General features: G+C 28.3%; 2 protein-coding genes across 10 annotated transcripts in view; one reads left to right on the forward strand and one right to left on the reverse strand.

The window, feature by feature from the left end:
- Positions 1 to 12,345, forward strand: part of LOC107068297 (ribosome biogenesis protein WDR12 homolog) — a 17,905-nt gene continuing 5,560 nt past the window's right edge. The window contains exons 1-9 of one of the 2 annotated variants that reach the window (XM_015324523.2): positions 1 to 154; positions 338 to 423; positions 634 to 844; positions 971 to 1,111; positions 1,607 to 1,782; positions 2,240 to 2,310; positions 2,395 to 2,641; positions 2,765 to 2,897; positions 2,989 to 10,574. In XM_015324523.2, the coding sequence (XP_015180009.1) occupies positions 114 to 154; positions 338 to 423; positions 634 to 844; positions 971 to 1,111; positions 1,607 to 1,782; positions 2,240 to 2,310; positions 2,395 to 2,641; positions 2,765 to 2,897; positions 2,989 to 3,127 (1,245 nt within the window). In that variant the 5' untranslated portion in view covers positions 1 to 113 and the 3' untranslated portion in view covers positions 3,128 to 10,574. Of the gene's footprint in view, positions 155 to 337; positions 424 to 633; positions 845 to 970; positions 1,112 to 1,606; positions 1,783 to 2,239; positions 2,311 to 2,394; positions 2,642 to 2,764; positions 2,898 to 2,988; positions 10,575 to 12,345 lie in introns of those variants that run through there. The other variant, XM_089170326.1, reaches the window with a different exon arrangement.
- The window catches only part of shep (RNA binding motif single stranded interacting protein alan shepard), a 27,212-nt gene continuing 19,959 nt past the window's right edge, over positions 5,093 to 12,345 (reverse strand). For all 8 annotated transcript variants that reach the window (XM_015324515.2, XM_089170299.1, XM_089170301.1 and 5 more), the window contains 3 exons: positions 12,179 to 12,271; positions 11,819 to 11,982; positions 5,093 to 11,726 (listed from right to left, as the gene is read on the reverse strand). In XM_015324515.2, the coding sequence (XP_015180001.2) occupies positions 11,833 to 11,982; positions 12,179 to 12,271 (243 nt within the window). In that variant the 3' untranslated portion in view covers positions 5,093 to 11,726; positions 11,819 to 11,832. The remainder of the gene's footprint in view (positions 11,727 to 11,818; positions 11,983 to 12,178; positions 12,272 to 12,345) is intronic.

Here is a 12,345-nt window from a genome sequence, read left to right on the forward strand (position 1 = left end):
TGTCAGCGTGTTCTCCTGTGTTTCTTTCTTCGTCGTCGTGGTGATGCACGAAGAGATCAGTTTTAAGAAAACGAACGTTACTGAAACTGAAAGCTGGACTTAACGAGGTTATAATGGCTAATATTAACATAAGATTAATAACTAAACAGCAACAGTAAGTTGTTTTAACTTTTTTTATTGTTAAATATATTGAGGTTATATTTCGAGGTTATATTTTGAGGTTATATTTTGAGGTTATATTTAACATATATAGATCTGTACATATATATATATATAGTTTTAGTAATTTATATTATTATAATAATTAATAAGATTTTGTATTCATATTTGCTCGCAGATATGCTGTTCCAGATTATCCTTTGTCTGTATTTACATCCATTACAACAAATGAATTAAATAATCTTGTAAATGAACTTATAAAAGGTAAATCCAATGTTCTTATATCATTTATAGTTTTTAAATATATACAGTAATTCTTTCATCATTTTTATGTGGATAATTAGTTTCACGAAAAGAGTGCGTTTCATGGAAAAACTATGAAAAGTTATTAAAAATATGATATATCTGTTTAATGTTTTCGCAAATATGTATGTATATAAATCTATTTTTAAATTAATTTACATTTTTGTGTAGAGTCTCGTCAATTGGATAAGAAGATAGATTTTGATTTCTTAATCTCATCGCAGTTCTTACGTACTACATTAGCTGAACATATATCTGAAAAGGGTCTTTCTACCGAACAGGTTATAGATGTTGAGTATATTGAAAAACATCAACCACCGGAGCCACAATACTGTCTTATTCATGATGACTGGGTTTCTGCAATAGCTGTATGCGACAAATGGTTAATATTTAAATATTTATTTGTTAGATTTAACATTGATCTTTATTTCATCAGATGAAGAAATATCTATCATTAATTTCATTATTTGTTTTTTTTTTTTTTTTTTTTTTTTTTTTTTTTATATAGGATATTAACAGGTTGTTACGATAACACATTACACATATGGTCATTTAAAGCAAAACATCAACTTTCGATACCTGGACATGGAGCTCCTATCAAAGCAGTAGCGTGGATATCTTTGAATGAAACAAATGGAAGATTTGTCAGGTAAAGTAATTATGAAAAATCAAAGTTATACGAGCTGTTTGGAGGCCAAAGCGATTAACTCTACTTTTAGAATTAAGCACATTTTAAATATCAAAGTGCATTTGATCATCAATACTTCATTGTTTATATTGAAAATTTAAAACATTCCTTTTAGTCCTTTCACTTTGGTACACTTATGACAAAATATGACCGCTATGGATAAAATGCATTTCTGATCCAGTCGATGATGCTGGCTGGCATGCAGAATGCCAATAATTGTGTTAGCGAAAGGTTTAATAATTGGACAAAACATCCTTAAATAAGACTATTTTTTATGATCGATCAAATGACGATATGATAACAGATATTTTATCAAACAGATACTTTATCAATCTTGTTTACTTTTTGTTTTGTGAAGTTAATCAATTTGGCAAAATAAAAAAAAAATATTATACAAAATGCCACTTACATATGCATACGCGCGATAATATAATATGTTTTTTATTATAAATATAGTGCGTCACATGATCAATCAACTATAATATGGGATTGGAATATCAAAAGCAATTCTGTTGATTGTATTCATGTATGTCTCGGACATGAGCGAGGATTAGAAGCAATTGATGTGAATTATGATAAATCATTAATGGCGACAGGATCGTGGGATACGATGTTGAAAATTTGGTCAACGTGTAAGTATTATGTTCTTCTCTCTCTTATATCTTTCTTTTTTTATGATATTATTCGATACAAGATGAAAATAATTACGGAAAATAGATAAAATAATGAAACAAAAAGATAAGAAATTTAGAAAAATATATAATAATTATATATACAATATATGAGATTGAATTTAAGAAAAATGGATTATTGTGTTTGTGTTACTAGCACAACTAGTGTTTGTTTGTTCGATAAAGTTTTCGATGAAGTGATCATCGGAGTGTCTTAACTGTTGAAATAATTACAATATTATATATTGTATAAGAAAAATGAAGTATGATCTCTATTGTATTATTTTGTTATTACCATATTTGGAAACATCACGTAAATTTAGCGTGCCAGTCAACAACGTGTTTGTTAATTATACTTTCTTTAGGATAATTTATAACACAATTTTGAATAAATTCATTATTTGTCGACATATGTTAGCTTCACAGGATGAAACAGAGGATGGCGAACCTAATGCAAAAAAATTAAAATCAGATCATGGAAAAACAAGAGTGAGTAATATATTATAATATAAATGTGAGGTTTCATGTTATATATGGTGTTATGTGTAATGAAAATTTAACTATTAATTATAGGTACCCAAAAGAACAATGAAAGGTCACAAGGAAGCTATCAGTGGTATTACATGGTCAGATAAAACAGAACTTATAACGTCATCGTGGGATCATACTTTAAAAATATGGGATTCTGAATTAGGTGGAATGAAGCATGAAATTATGGGAAATAAAAGCTTTTTTGATCTTCATTATTCAGAATTATCTCGGACTGTTATAACCGCATCTGCTGACAAACATGTCAGGTTATATGATCCTAGATCAACAGGTATGTAGCTCTTCATCAATAATTCTAATTCTGTACTGCATAGAAATATAATTTTCAATAATAACTTTATATATATATATATATATATATATATACATATTATTTTCATGGAATTTCTTACAGAAGGAGCAGTTGTAAAATCTATGTTTACTTCACATACACAATGGGTACAAACTGTTCGTTGGTCAACGGTAGATGAACATTTATTCATTTCAGGTGCATGTGACAATGAAGTCAAACTTTGGGATACTAGAAGGTAAATTTATCTTATAGTATTGATATTTCTTTAATTACAGTACAAATTAAATCATGATTATTAATATATATATATATATATATGTTCACAGTCCTAAAGCACCCCTATTCGATCTTACTGGGCATGAAGATAAGGTTTTATGTTGTAACTGGTCAAATCCTAAGTTAATAGTATCAGGTGGTGCTGATAATACTGTAAGGATATTTAAATCAAAACAATTCGTGCATTGATTGTACTTTCATCTTGTACAATTTTAAATGTAGAAAATATTTTACATTTTTGTAAAATTTATATCTATATATATATATATAGAAATAATTTTGTTTATTTATTTGTTCAACAAATATTCAGTGCAATGTATAAAGTCAAAGTTCTTAAAGTTTTTCCTGTTAACTTTTTTCATATTTTATGATCGTATTTACGATTATAATTTAAAAGGATATACATTATTTTAAAAGAAAAATTAGTATATAAGGACATTGTACAAAAAGAAAAAGAAAACGGAATTTATAGTTGGGCTATTTCTTCCGTAATGTTATAAAATCGCTAATGAAAATAATAGAACTTTAATAATGATGTATTATTACCAGGAGAAATTTTTGAGCGCAAACTTCTTTTATTGCACATAAACCATCCAAAATATGTAATTAAAATGATGTCACTGTAAATGTTGAAAATGATAAGATAACTTGCTTGTGTATTTTGTATTGGTAACAAATCGAAGTACGGCTTGAACACGTTCCACAGTTATTTAACCGTATTAAATAAATTTTGTAATATACAGTGAGTGTCTCTTAAAATCGTACACCGTATTACACTTACTAGACTTTTGCTTGAAAACTATGGATATACAATATTATATTTAAGATGAGACAATTTAGAGATAAATACATTAGTATACTTTAATTATATATATATATATATATATATATATATATATATATATAGTTAAAATGAGTTTAAATTGAAATTGGAAATTTAAATTATAACGATTTAATTCAACAAATACGAAAATAATTTACTTAAAATGTACGTACATTAAAATCGACAACAATTGAACATGAAAAATTGATGGTCATCCTTTGTTTTTTCTGTTATTTAAATAATGTTTTTAGTATCAATTTAATATCTATATTAAAAGTTAAAATAATATTAAGTATATATGTTTAAAAGTGACATATGTATTATTTTTTTAAATGCAAATTTTCGAATCAAAATCATCACCTAGTAGTAATAGGAACGTTAAAAAAAAAAAAAAAAAAAAAAAAAAAAAAACCACTATATTTTAGTTAAAACAGTCGAAAATATTAATAAAGTACATTTGAATGTTCGATGTATCATTCTCATTATCCTCTGTGAAAGTTCTCTGTGTTTATATGACATTCCGAATATTATTTTGATTTTATATACACATGTAGCCTTGATAAAGTTATATAAACTATAAAATAATAATAGAAGAATTTTAATTGACTGTCACAGAGGACAATGAGACAGTCTAATGGTGTACTTCGAATGGAAAGGTAGTTTCTACTTGTATAATACGTGTTTTTTTAAAACTATAATTTACATTTTTTTTTTTTTTCAATTAATTAACAATCATTTAATATATATCGAACATTCTAATCTACTCTATTAATATTTTCAATCGTTTAAACTAGTATACTTTTTTTTTTTTTTTTTTTTTTTTAACGTTTTCTGTATATTATTTTCATATTAATTTTTAATTCACTTGTTATAAATAATCCCTTCAAGTTATAAACTCATTAAATATGTAATTAAAATATACTCTCTGTATATATTATATAAATGTACTATTTTATATAAAAATAATGTATTTATTTTGAAATTTTCTTTATCCTAAGCAGACTATATTAGTAGTTTTCAAAGAAAAATCTAATAAACGTAACATGTGGTACGATTTTAAGGAACACTTACTGTATAGATGCTGAGGGAGAAAGGTAGAACTATATCACATAAAACAGAAGGATATTAATATAGGGTTGGGGGTTGGGACATGGATTCAGTATTAAATACAAAGGACAGTTTTGCGCATTCTATTGCACATGCTGTATGCTATAATACATTAGTAAACATTATAATATTCCGTACCAAAGTTTATGAAAAAAAAAAAAAAAGAAATTATCTTCAATTAAGCTCTTTCATTTCTTCTTTTTTTTTTTCGTTTTTTTTTACGGAGTTTTTTTTTTAGGGTTCCGCTTTTTTTTTTTTTTTTAGAAGACATACACTAATCGCTATTCGATTTTTGTAGAAAGCATATTATCAAGTACGAAATACATATAAACGGAGCTAGTGATTTGTATGAGAGGAAGTTTTTTATTTCGTAGACCCTTATTTCTATCCGCTGTAACTACAGTTTTTTCAAAGCCGTAAAAGAGTCCTTAAGATTAGTAAAAATATGTTGTGTGTGAAGAGTGTACGCGTGTTTCAATCATCATCATACCACCATCATAACCATCATCACCACTATCATTATCATTATTCATTTCATTATCCATAAAAACAGAGAAAAACTTTTTGTCCTTTCGTTAAATTGAATTAAGTTCAGTACAAAAGATCATTTGCAAATGCATATAACAATTATAAATTGTGTATTTGGGGATTCATCATCTATCAAATTGACAATTTTCGTTCATTGTTTTTTTTTTTTCTTCCTTTTTTTCTTCTTTTTTATATATATACTTTCCTTATTAAATTTGTTTAATCGTTTTTTTTTCTTTCTTTTTCTTAGTAAAAAAAAGTATAGGAAAGGAAAAGAAGAGAAGAGAAGAATTAATAATCAAATAAATCCCCAAAACAGATCGTTTATTGATCAAAAATAAGGGACGATAAAATTATTAGGAATTTGATTTTTTTTTTTTCGTTTTTTTTTTAATCTTTTTTCTTTTTTTTTTCTTTTTTTTTTTTGTCTTCATCATTTTTGAATATACCAAACCGTACTTATAAGTAACTCTAAGAGACTGATTCATCAGTGCACGTATCCTATACAAATTAGTATAAGAGACGAGCAGAGAGCTTGCACTCGCAGTGTGCAGCATCATATTTTATACAGTAAAAGTGTCCTGCTGCAGTCGGTGTCGTTTAATAGGCAGATGGTTTGTTTTCTTTTTTTTTTTTTTCTTCTGAAATTTGCATAGCAAACGTATGCACGTATATATATATATATATATATATACCTACACACCACGTGTTTCTTTTCTTTTTTTCACACATTCTCTCTCTCTCTCTCTCTCTCTCTCTCTCGCGCGCGCGCGTGCTCTAACATTTTTTTTCCAAATTTGTCACTCTATTTTTTTTTTCATTTTTTTTTGTTTTGTTTTTCTGTTCTAGAAGATCCTATCTACCCCCCCCCCGTTCTCCCATCCACCACGTCATTATTTCACACAAAGACTAGCGTTTTTAAACGATCCAAAATAAACTAAGGGCACTTTTTAGTGTGGCTTATGCCCTGTCCTTATTCAATTTCATGGAAAATCTAACTCTGACCGTTGTTAAACTTTGTTTTATTACAGCACCTATCGACTTCTAAGAGTCCCTATTTTTTTATCTTAATTAGCTATGACACACTTGCCTTAATCTAAGTTTTCAATACGTGCTACACCTCTCGCCATCCTTAAAGTATCTGAAAATCTTATTTATTAATTAATCAATCCTTGTACGCGTAAGTCTCCAACGTCGTCGTTTTTTTTTCTTTTTTTTTTCTTTCTTTCGTGTTTGGGTTTTTTTTTTCTCATTGGTCGCACACCACATAACAATATATATATAGTAAAAAGAAAAGGAAAAAAAAAGAATTAATTAATAATAATAATAAGCCAGAGACAAATGTTGTGTTTTTTTTTTTTTTAGATAATTACATGTTTCATCTTTCATTATTATTATTATTATTATTATTATTATTATTATTATTACTTTTATTATTATTATTATTATTATTATTATTATTATTATTATCATCATCCTCATCATTTGCATCATCAACATAGAGGAAAAAAATGAGTACATTTATAAAGAAACAAATGAATAGCAATAAAAAAGAAAAAATCAAAAATGGGAAAAAGACAATAAAAATAATAGAAAATACAAAGAAAATGGGTGTAAAAGAAAAAGAGAACAAAGAAAAAAAAAATATATGTATATATATAGGGATTGCATTAGGAGGGTGGTGGTTTTTTTTCTCTTGCTCTGGATGCGGAGGAAATAGAAGGTTCAAAAATATAGTTTAGAAATCAAGATCATTACAAACTACAACCTTTGCTTAACAATTGTAAAACAATGACTTCAAACTTCGTAAACTAAAAGACTGTACAAGTTGAAGAAGTACGATCGATCATGTTCCCCTCGACGAAATTATTATCGCGAGTCAACATGAATTAATTCGTTTCCTTCTTTTTTTATTTTTTCTTATGTGTTTTAACTCTCGGTTTCTCTCTTTCTCTCATTCACACGTTCAAACCCATTCATTCATTTTATTTCTCATTTATTCGTTCGATCAAATGTTTTTTCTCTTCCTTACTTAAGCCGATATCGACTAACATGATTTTTTTTTTTGTTTACTTAAAAACACTCTAAGTTTTTTTTTTCTAATTTTTTTTTCTCTACACTATTAGCCTACAGCTACATTGTTTTTTTTTTGTTTGTTTGTTATCCTGTGTTTATCTGATCTAATAGAATCTACGCTAAAATTCTAAAGAAAGCTTTACGAAAAGCATTTTTTTTTTTTTTTCATTTGGAAACATCATAAATGTTCCAAAAATGGTTTTTGTTGTATAAACCATATAGCCGGCCAGCCCAAGCACCCGACCCGCGGTGCGCAGCAAGCAGTCCTTACTATTTATATTACAAGTAGACATAATATGTTGTAGAATAATAATATATATTTATTATTAATATGAATAGCCAGTCAGTCTTGACGGGTGCGAGGTGCATAGGCTGAACGGTGCCAAAAACCCCCCTACGATCGAGTAGGGAGAGGCCATGGCAGTTTAATTATATTCTAACTATCGCTAGTTTTTTTTTTCCATGTTTTTTTTTTCTTCTTCTTCTTTACTTTTACCTAAAACTTTAGTAGCTTATCCACTTTACTTATTTTTTTATTTTCTTTTTAATTCTTAATCAAAATGGTTAACCTAGCCTATTATTTTCATAGTCAACACTAACTACACACCACACAACTTTTCTTTTTTTTTTATCTTGCTGTGCTCCCCTCTTTTTTCACCGGATCCTCTTTCTTTCTCTCTCTCTTTCTCTTTCTCTTTCTCTCTTTTTTTTTCTCTCCCATTCTATACAATAATTTTATATCTTTTTCTTCATCATCTTTGTTTTTTTTTCTTTTTTTTTTTTCTATCTTGTCTTGATCTCTTTTTCTTCTTCTTCTTCTTTTTCTTTTCCCAAACCGCGGCTCTCCGTTTTTTAATCCGCGTGGGAGTTTTTCTTTTCTTTTGCTGGACACACCTTGGCCCAAAGCATCATCCATCCATCCATCCATCCCCCCCCTCATCTTTACCACGCTCATCATCAGTCATCAGCACTAATAATCCTTTTTTTCTTCGTTTGGTCGTCACAATAATTATTAGTTATTTAGTACAATTCTATTAGTAAAATTTTCAAAATTCACTATTTAATCACATGTGATTTTTTGTTGTCAGTCGTGGTGACAATCGTTTCTGGAACAATACACACTTCATTAATAGGGTTCCTCTCTCTCTCTCTCTCTTTTTTTCTTTTATCATTCTCATCACATTTGCTTCATTCTCATCTTTATGATCATCAATTATCATTAATCATTATCATTATTCATCATCATATGCATCATCATTATCATCTTCTACGTTTTTATCATTCTACTACCCTTAATCATCTCATTTTTCTTCTTGATCATTTTTTTTTCATTTCCTTTTTTTTATTTTTTTTTTTTTAATTATTATTATTATTATATATCTTTTTATTATTCATTTCTTGTCCCCCTTTTTGTTGTTTCCTTTATTTTCTTATTCCTTGCTTTCTCTCTTTTCCCCCTTTTTTCTTCTCTCTCTCTCTCTCTCTCTCTCTCTTAATGCATGGACTCAAATCGAGTTAATAATCGGTCTTTTAAAAAATAGCTCATACCATTTTTTTTTCTTTCTTTCTTTCTTTCTTTCTTTCTTTCTTTCTCATCTTTTATCTCTTGTCATCAAATTGTGATGTACCAAAATAAACTAAATATATTATTTACTTCAAGTCTCAACAGTGTAAAAATCTTTCATACTTTAGATGTCGTCAATAATAGTAATCGTTAATTATAATAATACAGCATATTATTGTAATATTATAATAATAGCTACGATTCACCTCTAACTCTATCTAACTACCTGTTCGCCACCATTGTCGTGTGCGAGTGAAAGCACACACACGCACACACACACTCACACACCTCCCTCCTCTCTCGTAGCTCGCAATATTTGGTAGAATGCTTTTTCTTCTGCTAAATCGTTTTTCTCGACTCGACTCCCTAAATAATTCTGACAATGACGTGAAACTTTTATTCCGGATGTTATGTACGACGACGACGACAACGACGAACCAGAGAAAGGTAGGAAAACATAGGGAGAGAACCATTTTTTTCTTTTTTTTTTTCTTCTTTTTTTTTTTCTTTTTCATCTCCTTTTCTTTATATATGTATATATATATACACATATAGAGATATGCATATACATGTACATATACATATATATCTATTGTCGACCGAGAGACTTGTGTATCATATATGTATAATACCCTCTTGTTCATTTTACACATTCCATTCGATATTTTAATATCAAAATCCCTCGCCTATTTTTTCGCTACCGCCCCCCCCCCTTATATCGCTCAGTTTCATATTATTTCTTTTATTTTATTTTTATTTTTTTTTTAATATCGCGTTTATTTTGTTATTTTGTTCGGTCGATATAATAAATTATTAATTTACAACTCTAGCTATCATATTTTCCCCGTCGTAGCAAAACTTACAAAGTTTCTCGGGCGGCACGCGTTTCCTCCCCCCTTTTTTTTTTTTTATTTTTTTTTTTTTTATAAGAATTCGCCGTTTGATTTCTTTTATTTTATTTATTTATTTATTTTTCTTTTTTCCCTATTTATTTATTTTATTTTATTTTTTTTTGTAATATTTTTCTCCTTCATCTTGTTTTTTCTTCTTCTAAACAACTCCTCCGAATACTACCTGATGTTTCGTTTCACAAATCCCCGTTAGTGGCAACTATACATACAAAATCTATCAAATTCATAATCAAAAACAAACGTAGTTGATTATAACTGGCTACAACGCAAAAACAATTATATTCTCTTAACTATAAGATCAAAATTTGGCTCAGTTTTCACATTTACATTCCGATGTTAAAAATATATTATAATATTTTTCAGCATTATCCATCCCTGTCTAAGTGGATTTGTCTGAAAAGGCACAATTCTAAAAAAAATATCTGTTATTCACTGTACAATTAAAACTGATATCGATTTATAGTAACTGTACTCATAAATATAACACTCTCTAAAGAGTTACTATGTTCTTTTTTCGTTCACGTGCAATAATTATTGTATATTATAATCCTGAAGATTCTTTTTTTCCTTTTTTTTTTTTTTGTTAATTATTATTATTATTATTATTTTATTTTTTTTTTTTTTTTTTAGAAACAAAGCTTTTCTCTCTCTCGCTCGCTCGCTCTCTCTTGTGTGTAGCTTTTTTTCTTTGTTCTTAATTTTAAATGTATTGTTCATGATGAAAACAGAACGTGAAAATATGGTCGTCGAAGTTATTAGATTAAGGTATATATATATATCCACGTGGCAGTACACACATGTGCCTGGCTTGGAATGTCTGAACGAAAATAAACCGATAAAAGTGCGATAAGCGGGTGGTGGAGTAGCATGTGCTGCGAATGAGGAGTTTTTTTCGCACGTCGTTGAAATTCGTTACGCGAATAATGGTGTTTTCTTCTCCCTTCTCTTACAACAGCCAAGCCACCGGCCAGCCAGCTGGCACAAGTCCGGTTGGTACTGATTTTTACAACCATACTGAATTTGAATTTTTCTTTTATCAATTCTAGCATTGGAAGTGATCTCTCTCTCTCTCTCTCTCTCTCTCTCTCTCTGCATATCATTATTATTTCTTATATATCATTAATTATTATTATTAATATTATATTATTATTACTCTTGGGAAGAATTCTCTTTCGTATATTTCTGAGTAGCGTTTTTTTTTTTTTTTTCATAGTTTACATTTTTTGTTAAAATATTTATTCACATTCTCGAGCCTTCAGCTTCGCGACTCATAGTTTTCCTTAGTATATGTAAATACCTAAAGTTATCCTGGAAGCCTATCAGCTTGACACTAAAACTGTTCATTGCAAATTATCAGTTTGTCACTGTTGTATGATGTGCTCTGGTACAGTGTAAAGAGTCGAGCCTAGTGTCGAACATGTTAGAAGACACGCCAGTCTCATATATAACCCCCATAATTACGTCAATATCCTTTTTATTTTCTTTTTATTTTCTTTTTATTTTCTTTTTTTTTTCTTGACTCGTTGCAAAATATTAACTCTACTTTCACCTATTTAGCTGATGGATAAAATGTATAAAAGATGGCTGGCAAGTCAATTTTTTTTATCATGAGGAAGAATTTTATCTGACTTTTTGTTTGTTTGTTTGTTTGTTTGTTTTATGTTATGTATATTTTTATTACGCTCCTTTTATTCTTCATTAATAAAATCCCCTTCTTTGTTTGTTTTCAGCATGTGTATATCGCGTTTCTAACTTATGTAGCCCTCTGCATATTCGTATCTGTATATATAAAGAAGAAAAAAAACAATGAAAAAAACTACATTAGAAACTATTTAATATAAATTTCTATTATATATATATATATTACTAACCTATAAACCGTATCCTACTTGGGCTGTTGAGCTTGATACTGTTGGTAAGAATCGTCAGGAGATGCCGCGTTACTTGTCTGTTCTGAATCGCCCAGTGGTATTTGATGGATAATGCTAGGTTGTGGATAAGTCGTATAAGAATAAGGATGATGACTTGCTATGTACTGAAACAAGATAAATCTATTATTTAGATATATTCATATATACATATACATTACCTACCAGAATGATCAAAATATAGTAATTTTAACATAATTTTCAGTTAATCATTCGAAACACATTATTTTTAATGTATCTTGAATTAATAATTTTTATATCTCTATTATCTTGAATATATTTTAAATTTTATTTATTACTTACTGAGCCAGTTCCCAAATGCATTGCAGACATTTGTGTTGTAAGTTGCGGTATTATACTGTATTGAGGATTACTAGGATCTGCAGATGGCATCATCTGTAAGAATAAAAAGAAAACAAAAAAAAAAAAAAAAAGATAAACTTCTAATAAGAAACAAATACTAAAAATAA

Source organism: Polistes dominula, unplaced genomic scaffold, assembly GCF_049000335.1.
Source record: "Polistes dominula isolate Pdom_NZ unplaced genomic scaffold, Pdom_raw_medaka contig_29, whole genome shotgun sequence".
In the NCBI taxonomy this organism is placed as follows: Eukaryota; Metazoa; Arthropoda; class Insecta; order Hymenoptera; family Vespidae; genus Polistes; species Polistes dominula.